The sequence below is a fragment of the Gadus macrocephalus genome, chromosome 8 (genome assembly GCF_031168955.1).
Source record: "Gadus macrocephalus chromosome 8, ASM3116895v1".
Classification (NCBI taxonomy): Eukaryota; Metazoa; Chordata; class Actinopteri; order Gadiformes; family Gadidae; genus Gadus; species Gadus macrocephalus.
This window is the reverse complement of record NC_082389.1, coordinates 22,717,366-22,729,900: the sequence shown is the minus strand read 5'-3', so window position 1 is coordinate 22,729,900 and position 12,535 is coordinate 22,717,366. Positions and strand designations below refer to the sequence as shown.

General features: G+C 42.0%; 1 protein-coding gene across 2 annotated transcripts in view; it reads left to right on the top strand.

The window, feature by feature from the left end:
- Positions 1 to 12,535, top strand: part of LOC132463634 (major facilitator superfamily domain-containing protein 8-like) — a 58,769-nt gene that overhangs the window by 7,319 nt on the left and 38,915 nt on the right. The window contains exons 10-11 of one of the 2 annotated variants that reach the window (XM_060059934.1): positions 1,684 to 1,814; positions 2,096 to 2,339. The exons of the other annotated variant lie outside the window; for it this stretch is intronic. Of the exons in view, the coding sequence (XP_059915917.1) occupies positions 1,684 to 1,814; positions 2,096 to 2,179 (215 nt within the window). The 3' untranslated portion in view covers positions 2,180 to 2,339. Of the gene's footprint in view, positions 1 to 1,683; positions 1,815 to 2,095; positions 2,340 to 12,535 lie in introns of those variants that run through there. 2 annotated transcript variants of the gene reach the window in all.

Below are 12,535 nucleotides of genomic sequence, written 5' to 3'. Positions count from 1 at the left end.
TCAAAACAAATAGACATTGGCGCACATGGCTAATTTGCATACGTGCACAGGACTGGTTGGCTCCGCAAGGCAAATAATGGAACATATCTATATCTATTCTAGGCCTATCTGTCTATCTATCTATCAACGCGTGTCTAGTTTTAATGTGATGTATTGTGTGTATGTCCAGTCAGACTTGTTCTGTGTGGTCTTGTAGGCTACTGTCCTGTGTGGGCCGAACCACCTAAATGGATTCCTGACGATTTGTGTCGTTTGGTATAAATAAAGACTTGACTAGGCTATATATCTATCTAGACTATTTAATTAACAATTATTCACCTCAGGCTCCGTGAATAGTGGGGAATAGAGGGATAAAAGACAAGAGATATATCCCTTGTCATTTATCCCTCGTCTTGTCGATTAGTTTGTTTATGTGACGATTTCAAAAACTTTTTTGGTTTTGTTTAAAGCATGCTACACACGATTTGTTGGTCAGATTGGTGGCATGGAGAGCAAATGAAAATGATTCCCGCTTAAATACGAACGTTCTAGATGTATAAATACTCCCGCTTATCATCACTTGGTATCCAAACCACTATGGCGTTTCAATCTCTGAACTGAAAAAGGGTTGGGTCGTACAACACCGGGTGCCCAGTTACAGCCGCGATTAATACTTCAGCCGACATTTTGTTCAGTGAGTGAATAAAGGTTGGTACGATTCGAACCAAAGTGCCTGCCGGTGTTCCCTCGGATCCACGCAAGCGAAGAGCGTCTATACATTCCGATTGGCTGTCAGTGTTTGGCCGCTGAAGCGCGTCATAGTCATTTACATAAAGTTAAAACGTTTTCAACTTTTTTTTGACGCTCTGGTCGCTCAACTTTGGCCACTGGTAGCGTTGGTCGCTTTGGTCGCTTTGGTCGCTCTTGCCCATAGAAAGTGAATGACTTCCGGCGATTTGGTCGCTCAATTCGCTTCTGGTGTGGACGTACGTGTTCTTGACATCAAATGTGTAATTTCCCCAGAATTTCAAAGATTTTTCAGGTATTTGCTTTTAAGAAAGCCCTTAATTAATTTGAGAAATGTTTGCTTGGAGTTTCCTGGATGTTGTGTGCTTATCAATAGACATTTTCACCATGTGAATGAGGCTACATTTCAGGTTTGTCAGTGGCTCAATGGGATAATGCCTTGTACTTGTGATCCTTAGTTTGAGAGATGAATCCCGATTAGACAATTATGCTGAACATGACATCCGGCCATTGCTCTGCAGCCCAGTCACCTGAAAGTCGAGGCACAGTATGGCATTAAGGCGAACATCAACATCTTTCCTTCATAATTATATGTCATATTTATGTATCTTCCATTAGTGTGTTCTTGACTTTTCATTTTGCTCGGACCCCGTTAATCACTGCTTGCGGTTATATTTTTTCTTTGGGTTTATGATCATTGAAATATACGCTCCTTAAAAGTACTAATGAAGCATTACTATTTCAAAGAAGGAATCTCATAAAAAGATCTTTGACTGAAATTCCTCCATTAGACCAAAACCATCTTCCCCCAAAAATGAATTATTCAAGATATATATGTTGTGTTATTGGGAGGTTAAAATATTTGTTACTTGAATTTCAAATAAAAGTGCAAATAAATAAGTACTTTGCAAACTTTGAATAAGTTACCAAACATCCCCTTGCCCCTCCATGCTCCAGGGTTTAGTCAAGGTGTGCGTCGGTCCGTGGGGGGTCTGGCCACCATCCTCGGGCCTCTGTGGGCGGGAGGCCTTACAAACAACTTGTACGTTATGCTCGGCATGATGCTAGCTCTCCTGACTTTAATCACAGTGAGTACCACGCCTTCAGCAAGCAGTGTCCACCTTGTATTACAGCTGCAGGGTTAGCATGCAGGAGACGGAGACAGCCAAACCCACCTGCTGTCTATTCCCTCCCTTGGTATTACCCCAACTTAATATATTCACACACAATCATATCCCAAACTATGCCAAATTAAAATAATTACCCCCTACATTATCGTGCATAAAAAAAGTGTTCATAAATAGTTTCCTGTACACACATCCATACAGAAATTATTATTATTGATGTTTGCTTTCTTTATTTTTCCTAGATAATGACCTATTTGTCCTACAGCCACCTCACCGAGCCTAGGACCGTGGAGTGTGCGGAGGGCAGTGCAGACAGCGGCCTTTAGGCCGGGCCCCTGAGCACTAGGGGTGGTGAGGAGAGGCCCTAGGTCTCCTGAGCATCCCTAGGGCCTCCGACCCCGCGGAGGTGAGGGGAGGCACTTCTGCAGCACATCAATGCACTTGTCTTGTGGTTCTGGAATAAAAACACCCACAGCTTCTCAGCCAGCCCTCGTCGTTCAGTTGTATGCTGACGTTGTACCAAACAAACCCCTTCCATTTATTCCACAGCCTCAGCTTGCTGTAGCCCGCACTGGCAACAGTACTTGTGTACGTGCAATGTAACCATACCTTTACAGGGACAGACACATATTCAAGTCAGTTTTATGATGGCTGTGCTATAATCGGCCACTATGTGTTTTTCCTCCCTCTCCCTCTCTGACCCCGCGTCGACTCTAATCCCTTCAATTGAATTGAAGAGCAGGTGACCCTGGCTGGCAGGAAGCTGTCCGAGGCTCTGAGTGGATTGGATTGGATATTGAGAGACTGTCGGAGCCAAGCTAGATGGCATAGTCAAGATGCGCGAGTGTTTAAACACTTGTTTAGTAATTTGTTCACTTTTGGATATTTTGAGAATGAAAAAAAACACCTCGTTTAAAATAAATAATAAATAATATTGGAACTTTTCAGGACATCTTCACTAGTGAACTGGATAAAAATGCAAAATTTCCCCTTGAAATATCTATATGTATAAAAGTGTTGACCAAGAAAAACCTTCTTGACTGAAACACTGGCAGGTTGAAGTGGGTGTTTTATCAGTAACACGGATCGTCCTCTAGGGTCCGCTGTTTGCTCTGCGTCCCCGTTCAGAGTTTGAAGGAGCACCAAGGTAAATTGCAGTGCCTTGGTGCCACTGACCGCGGCTCAAACAAATCTCTCTCTTTCTTGCATAATAATAGATAAGGCAGAGTAACCTGAATAGTTTTCTCCAATCAGCATTCGATGTTTGACTATACAGTTACTATTGCCTGAAGTGGAACTTCTCATCTCATCTTACTTCTTATCCGACATTTTAGAACTGATAACGTTAGGTTCATAGAATTAGGTCAACTCTACGTTAGCAACCTTTTTAAATCTTGATATGATCCCAGGTTTCATGTCTTCCTCAAGGAAATGTCCCACTTGAAGATTTTTTTTTATTATAAACATATTTCCGTTAAATATTGAAGTATTTGCTCGATAGCTCCTGAGTTATGGGACCCAGACACCCCAGACCAATGCAGACCTGTCCTGCTTCGTGGTACTAACAAGACACACCTCATTAAAAAATCATATTTTGCACATCCTATTTATTTTTTATTTTTTTAAGAATCCCATTAATTTCCTATGGAAAACGGCTTTTTGCTCAATAGCTTCTGAGTTATGGGAACCAGATACCCCAGACCAATGCATAAGTATTCTGCTACGATATACTAATCAAACACACCTTAATATATGTTTTCCCACTTCAATTTGATTCATTTTCAATGGAAAAATGCAGAGCCTTTCTGGTATATGTGTATTTTTTGGTTAATTTATTAATTAATTGTACTCTTTTGCACCTACTATTTCATTTGCAATATTTAAATAACACCCTTCTTCCAGATATGTGAAAACAGATTTTTGCTTTACCTTCCACCAGGGGCACCAGCAGGAGCATTGGAATGGAACTAAGTATTGTTTCATTCAGCATTTTGTTGCTGTTTTTCATTGACTATTTCATTAAGTGAACACACCCAAAGAAGTTTTTGCAAATTTCATTTTAGCTTGAGACCTATCTCTAATATTTCCTTCTTGCAATCCATGGCAATGAATGAGACTATGCACAGTATAGGTGTAAAGCGATTCACAATCAACACAGCTGGTGTGTTTTATACACTCAACAGAATATTTTGGTAATCAGGCATTGATCATTACGGTATAGCCTAGGGTAAAAGTAAGGGTAAAAATGGCTGTTACCAGAGAGAATAGATGAAATGGAAATGTGTGTGTGTGTGTGTGTGTGCCCCCCCCCCCCCCCATTAATGCTTTCCACATTTTCTGATGTAAACACAACTTTTAAGCTTTTATTCTTTTTTAAATCTCATTTCAAAACAAACCTGGCACTTGGACAAGGCACAATTGTCCTCAAACTTGTCATCCACATAAAAGACACAGCAATTGCCTTTTCTTGACTTCCTCAAACTTTTTATTCTTTGTCATTTGGTAGGACACTGGTATGTTTAACTGGTATGTCACCAGCGTTGGGGAAGTTACTTCATTACTTTACTTTGCTACCGTGCGCGGAGTAATGCCTTATGTCACTTGTTACTTTTGCGTTACCCGACCCTCCAGGTGAATTTTATTGAATTGAAATGTCCTTACGGGGCAATTTGGTTCACAACAGGTAAATAATAATAATAATAATAATAATAATAATAATCGTAATAATAATTTACATTTATATAGCTCCTTTCTCAAACCCAAAAAGCAAAAAGCCAGGTGCAAAATATGATTTTTTTGTGAGGTGTGTCTTGTTAGTACCACATAGCAGGACAGGGCTGCATTGATCTGGGGTGTCTGTGTCCCATACCTCGGAATCTATTGAGCAAAAAGCCGTTTTCCATAGGAAATGAATGGGATTCTTAAAATATTTGAAAAAAAGGGAGGTGTAAAATATGAATTTTTGGTGAGGTGTGTCTTGTTAGTACCACATAGCAGGACAGGTCTGCATTGATCTGGGGTGTCTGGGTCCCATAACTCGGAAGCTATTGAGCAAAAAGCCTTTTTCCATAGGAAATTAAAGGGATTTTTAAAATATTTGAAAAAAAGGAGAGGTGCAAAATATGAATATTTAATGAGGTGTGTGTTAGTACCACTTTGGGTCAGTTATGGGATCACTTTGGGTCAGTTAGGGATCACTTTGGGTCAGTTGTGGCTTCTTTTTGGCAAGGTTCTGGGGATTTTGGCCACTCTTTGGGATACTTCTGGCTACATTTTGGTATTCCAAAATTGGTTTTGGCTGGGTTTTGGCCTCCTTTTGTTTTTCTTTTGGCACGCCTAATTTGGCCCAAATTTGGGCCGTACATCATTCCAAAGCTTTACCAAAATGGCATGCCAGTTTTGGCCCAAAATACTTTTGCTATCTGGGTAACTTCATCACGGTGCCATGAAATTTGAGATGTGTGCAGAATAACCGTTTAAATTGAGTGCCAGCGGTTGTGGGCACCGGCGGTTGTGTGTAGTCTTCTTCAATCGGCTTATCCTTCAGGGGGAGAAATCAACACTCTGCATAAATTGTACCCAGCGTTTTACAAACATGGACATTTAATGGCTGTAGCCTACTACTGTTCATACTTCTGACAGGCTGGGGGTATGGGGGGGGGGGGGGCAATGTGTACAAGCGCTATTGAAATAATTAATGCGACATCTACAGTTTACAAATATTGATTCAGCCTTGTTTCTGATGGTCGCTCTCCAGAAGCGCAGCACTTACGCGCTAATCAGTCATGTCAGCTATCCCATTTCCAGAATAATAATAATTATAATAATAATATCCCAGTTATTTCTCTCTGGCCCGCACACAAGGCTTTACCTTTGATGGGAAGATTCATTTTAAAACCCTTCCGTTTTGTTACAACTTTTTTTACAAAGAGTAACCGAGCGGTTTATTGTTATTATTGTTCAGGGTGCCTCAAGAGATCCTGGGGGGGGGGGGTCAGTATGGAAAGCCAAGAAGGCCACAATCCGGCCCTAGAATGGCGCGGTAAAAGTGCAAAACCGCACGGAATCCATACGGATTCCGTATGGTTTGGCAAGAATTCCGTACGGTTTCCGTACGGTTTCCGTACGGTTTTGAATGACTAATAGCCGCGGCTATTAGTTATTCACTCCGGCTATTAGGTATGCAGAACGAGCCCCTCCCTCTTCTTTGCTTGACCACTAAGTTTGAAGGCTGTCAGAGCTGCAGTGCCTCCATGTTTCGCTGTAACATAAAGCTGTGTTGTCTTTACTAGTTTCACTACAATGTAATGACCACCATTAGCTAGTGGAAAATACATTTGTGTCTAGTACAATGATATATTTGTATGTGTGTTATGTGTTATATGTTAGGCTATATATTGAGATGGCAGTGTGCGAAATACCCGACAATATTCGGGGATGTCCTCATCCCCAGATTGTTCTCGATATGCAGTAGCCAGCTAGGCCATAACATTACATAACATGAACATGAACTGAATAAATGCCAGGTATATCGGAGACGGGCACACAATCAGTGCATTTGCAAATGAGAGCATGCAGTATGACCGATCTTGTGACATGTGGTCGGAGAGAGTCGTGTGTGTGTGTGTGTGTGTGTAGAGCAAGTTGTTGAAGGAAGTGTTTCTACTTGACGTTACAATATTTCATGGATGCAAGCAAGCCAAGACAATCAATCTATATCTATAGCCTACATGACAACACACACACACACACACACACACACACACACTTTTCGGGATTAATTTTGCTTAGCCAGTGAAAGTGATCAGCTGTAGATTCCACACACTGTTAAAAATACTTCACTACAAGTAGGCTATAAGTCCTCCAAATAATTCAGCAGAATTGCATTAGGCCTACGGCCATAAGCATATAGACAGCCGTCATTATGCGCTAAAATGGTCCCGGCCAGTGTTCTAAAATGGTCCCGGCCAGTGTTCTATAAATTATGGGAAGAGCCCCCCTGGATCGGCTGGGAAAGTCATAGTCACGCTGATTACAGGTGTTTTTAAAATGCGTATACGCGGGCTCTCACATGACAGCCATGCAACGGACACATCATCTTACATAATTTGATGTATTGCTGTATAGTTAAACTAGCAAACCATCGCAAGGAAATGTAACAAAGCTGTAGCTGAAAGATTCATCCACAAACATCAGAATAGAAAAACACTGGCAGGGACCATTTTAGCGCATAATGACTGCTACCTATGCTTGTGGCAGTAATGCAATTCTGCTGAATTATTTGGAGGACTTATAGCCTTGTAGTGAAGTATTTTTAACAGTGTGTGAAATCTACAGCTGATCACTTTCACTGGCTAAGCAAAATGAATCCCGAACAGTTGAACCTCTGAATTGATCCTGAAAGCCTATGTCCTAGAATAATTCATTTGTATTCCGTTTTAGGCCATCTCACTAAATGTCACTTAAATGTAGCCTATTTAAGCTCACCAAGTCCAGTATTCAGAATTCAAAGCATTTATTCACAAATACGTTCTATTTTTTTGACAAGCGGAGCCGACAGTCATGTGCAAGTATGCAAATTAGCCATGTGCGCCAGACAGAAGATAGACGCAATGAACTGATTATTGGGAATTGTTGTGGATATGTAGGCTGGTTAGTTGTGGTTGTTTCTGGTCTTAGTGAAACAGTCTTGCCTTGGAGTTGGAGAAGTTGGAGTGATTGTGTGAATGTCCGAGAGAGAGCGCACCTGCCGTGGTGATGTTGGGCTTGTTGTGGGCTTATATGTGATCAATGATGTATCTGTCTGATCGTATTAGCTGTAGATGGATGGTTAAATAATGTCACAAGATCGGTCATACTGCAGGCTCTCATTTGCAAATGCACTGATTGTGTGCCCGTCTCCGATATGCTATATACCTGGCATTTATTCAGTTCATGTTCTTCTGAGTGCGCAAGAACGGTGCCAATTATTGTCGTGTTTGCTTTGTAATGCACAACTTTGCCCCTCCCTGTTATAAAATAACGTGCATCGCAACAACTTTAGCCAATGCAGGCTCCTATTGCTTTACCAGTGTGTTTAAAGTGTGTGCGTGTGTGCGTGTGTGTGTGTGGGTGTGTGTGTGTGTGTGTGTGTTGTCATGTAGGCTATAGATATAGATTGATTGTCTTGGCTTGCTTGCATCCATGAAATATTGTAACGTCAAGTAGAAACACTTTCAACAACTTGCTCTACACACACACACACACACACACACGACTCTCTTCGACCACATGTCACAAGATCGGCCATACTGCATGCTCTCATTTGCAAATGCACTGATTGTGTGCCCGTCTCCGATATGCTATATACCTGGCATTTATTCAGTTCATGTTCATGTTATGTAATGTTATGGCCTAGCTGGCTACTGCATATCGAGAACAATCTGGGGATGAGGACATCCCCGAATATTGTCGGGTATTTCGCACACTGCCATCTGAATATATAGCCTAACATATACAAATATATAACTGTACTAGACACAAATGTATTTTCCACTAGCTAATGGTGGTCATTACATTGTAGTGAAACTAGTAAAGACAACACAGCTTTATGTTACAGCGAAACATGGAGGCACTGCAGCTCTGATTGGTTAGACAGCCTTCAAACTTAGTGGTCAAGCAAAGAAGAGGGAGGGGCTCGTTCTGCATACCTAATAGCCGGAGTGAATAACTAATAGCCGGAGTGAATGACTAATAGCCGGAGTGAATGACTAATAGCCGCGGCTATTAGTCATTCAAAACCGTACGGAATTCTTGCCAAACCGTATGGTTTGGCAAGAATGTGTGTGTGTGTGTGTGTGTGTGTGTGTGTGTGTGTGTGTGTGTGTGTGTGTGTGTGTGTGTGTGTGTGTGTGTGTGTGTGTGTGTGTGTGTGTGTGTGTGTGTGTGTGTGTGTGTTGTCATGTAGGCTATAGATATAGATTGATTGTCTTGGCTTGCTTGCATCCATGAAATATTGTAATGTTATGGCCTAGCTAGCTACTGCATATCGAGAACAATCTGGGGATGAGGGCATCCCCGAATATTGACGGGTATTTCGCACACTGCCATCTCAATATATAGCCTAACATATACAAATATATCACTGTACTAGACACAAATGTATTTTCCACTAGCTAGTGGTCATTACATTGTAGTGAAACTAGTAAAGACAACACAGCTTTATATTACGGCGAAACATGGAGGTACTGCAGCTTTAGTCTCGACAATGCGTTACTTTAGTCTGGTATTTCTCTTCACTGATCGGTTAGACAGCCTTCAAACTTAGTGGTCAAGCAAAGAAGAGGGAGGGGCTCGTTCTGCATACCTAATGGCCGGAGTGAATAACTAATAGCCGGAGTGAATAACTAATAGCCGGAGTGAATGACTAATAGCCGCGGCTATTAGTCATTCAAAACCGTACGGATTCCGTACGGAATTCTTGCCAAACCGCACGGAATCCGTACGGAAACCGTACGGATTCCGTACGGTTTTGCACTTTTACCACGCCATTCTAGGGCCAGATTGTGGCCTTCTTGGCTTTCCATATGTGGCCTTCTTGGCTTTCCATAAAATAGCGACCCACACGCAGACACTTCCGTTCTGCCCCTTCAGAATAAGAGTCCCTAACAGGAACTGGGTTACATTAGGCCTACTCTCCTCCTTCATGAAGAAACGTCCCCGTTTCCGCACAGCAACAACCTAAGCGTACCAAGGAAATGTCCCACTATACCCTTAACCATAAACATGGAGCGTCATACCCACTATACATAATCAAAATTGTTGTTATTTTACAAAAATAATAAACTAAAATAATCACCACAATTAAATCAATTAAAGGGATACTTCTCCCATTCTATCATTATAAAATCGCTATTGTAATATAGAAAAATATATTTTTTTTTTCCTCAGTCTAACCCAGTCTTCCCTTGGCCTAGCTTTCCTGATTAGAGTGGAAGCGATCAGCGGCGGTGACCGCGGCGCAGCCGTCCGGTGTAAGTGTCAGTAGTCGCTGTCGGGACGATTGAAACACTTGTTTCAAACGCAACAGGTGTCATGTTATCCCGTGGACCTGGTACTTTTTGTTTAAAATAAATAAAAGGATGTTCAACTGTCTATCCCTAAACATGACTTAGGACAGGGAAATAAGTACATTTAATGCAAATTTAGTCGTCCAAAAGAAGAAAAGTGAGTTTTAATCGTGTTTAATGTGCATCTTGACAATTACGCACAATTACGCACGGGCCAAAAATATATTTTGACCTATTTAGATTATGTGCAATTATGTGAAATTTTAGCAAAGACGAATACACTAGTATGTTGTTCGGTATGTTGCAGAAAAAGAAGAGTAAGGTCATTAGTTTCTTTTTAAAATATGCTGTTTCATTCGTCCCGCATGTGTGTTTCAAACGTCCCGACTAGGCAGGGCGTTTGAAACAAATGTCAACTTACGTTCAAAGTTAAAAAACAGCTCGATCATCCAACATATGTATTAAATTACACTTGTAACTAAGAGAACACACATGTGAGCGGTTGATCACATGTTGAAATGATTTGTATACGTAACGTCATCTTTAAAAAAGACGTTTAACTGAAAAGTGTTTCAATCAACCCGGCTCTCCCCTACAAACCACTGGTTACGTAAATTTGTGAGCTCACCAATAAGGAATGAGGCAGGGCGGAAGCTCGCATGAACAAATTTGCAATGTGAAAATCTATTGTTGGATTTGGACGGGGAGGACGGGGGCCTTGTGTGTAAGGACGGGGAAATGTGTGTAACCAGTAGATGCTCAAGATGAGCTGGGAATATTTTGACTCTAGCAAACGACTCTAGCAAACGAAATAAAACTTCAAATTTATGTTGTTGTTTGTGATTTGTTTACTAACCCAAGTGTTGTTATACTAAAGTAGGCCTACTGGGGAGAAAAGAGAGTACAAACACTTGTTATGCTGAGCTACTGTAATTAGCAAATGTTTTTATGCTGTACAGTAATATACAAATGATCAGTTTGAAAAAACGAGGGCAGAAGATTCAGATTCAGAAAACTTTATTGTCTGTCGTAACAGAAAATCATCTTTGACGTGGCTCGACAAACAAACATGAAAATGTACTGATAGGCATTCATACAACAACATTGATCTCTGAGAGCACATACAGTGTGTATAGATCTTAAAACAAGTATAAATATTAAAAACTGTAAAAATAACTAAATAAAAGCTGTGGATATGTGTAAAGTGTAAAGTGACAGTGCGTCAGAGTTCCTTTGTCCATAGTTCATTGTTTATTTACGCTGTTTATGGCAATGGGTATGAATGAGTTTTTGTGTATGTTTTTCTTAGATAGGGGTACTCTATACCGGCGGCCTGATGGCAGAAGTTGGAAGGACTTGTGCAGGGGGTGGGTGGGATCCTGTGTAATGAGGTGGGCTTTCCTTTTAACTGCCTGGCTGTGGAGTACTGATAATTGAATTTGAGTTTTGCCAGTTATTTTGCTTCCTTGATTGACGATCCGGGAAAGCTTTGATTTGTTTTTGACAGAGGTGAGGGTGAACCAGGATGTGATGTTGAACGTGAGTACAGATTCTATGAGTGATTTATAGACAGCTGTTAAAATGTCCTGTTTGACATCAAAGCTCCTGAGTTTCCTCAGCAGGAACAGGCGTTGCTGTGCCTTTTTGTACACAGAGTCTGTGTGCTGGGAGAAGGACAGGTGGGTGTCCATATCTGTGCCCAGGTATCTAAAGGCCTCTACCTGCTCCACTGTCTGCCCATTCAGCCTCAGAGGTTCAAAGAGAGGTTGGGGGGAAGATGTTTGCCTCCCCCCACAACACAGCTCCTTGGTCTTGGAGATGTTGAGCTCCAAAGAGCTCTCTTTGATCCACTGCATCAGGGCGTTGACCTGCTGATAGTAGGCAGCCAGAGAGGAGTGATCCTTGATGTCGGCCACCAGAGCCATGTCATCTGCATACTTAAAAAGGGGAATGTCACTGTTGTTTGTTATGTTGTTTGTGTAGATGGAAAATAAGATTGGTGATAAAACACAACCCTGGGGGACACCAGTGTTTAAAATCATGTTCTTGGATTTAAAGCCATTTACCACCACGTGCTGGGACCGGTCCTGCAGGAAGTCTTTTATCCACAGGATGAGTGATGGGTGGACTTGTATATCCAGAAGGCGGTTGCAGAGGGTGGCCGGGTTGACTGTGTTAAAAGCGGAAGAAAAGTCCATGAATAAAATCCGTGTGTGGGAGTGTTGGGAGTCCAGCTGTCTGCAAACGGTGTCCAGGAGAGTCAAACAGGCATCCTCCACCCCCCGCTTTGCCTTATAGGCAAACTGAAGTGGGTCAAGCTTGTCCACCACCATAGAAGTGAGGTGATCACACACCACCCTCTCCATACACTTAGAGAGAATAGATGTGAGGGCCACCGGTCTGAAGTCTTTCATCTCCCTGGCGTTGGCTCTCTTCGGCACTGGTATAAGCGTGGACTCCTTCCACATCCGTGGGACACAGCTGGAGTCCAGGAGATGCTGGAATAGTCGAGTGATTACATCACCCAGCTGAGCTGAGCATTCCCTCAGCACCTTGCCCCTGAGCCTGTCCGGGCCAGAGGCTTTGTGAGGGTTGATGCGGCCCAGCATGGATGTGACCTTCCCTTTATCCACT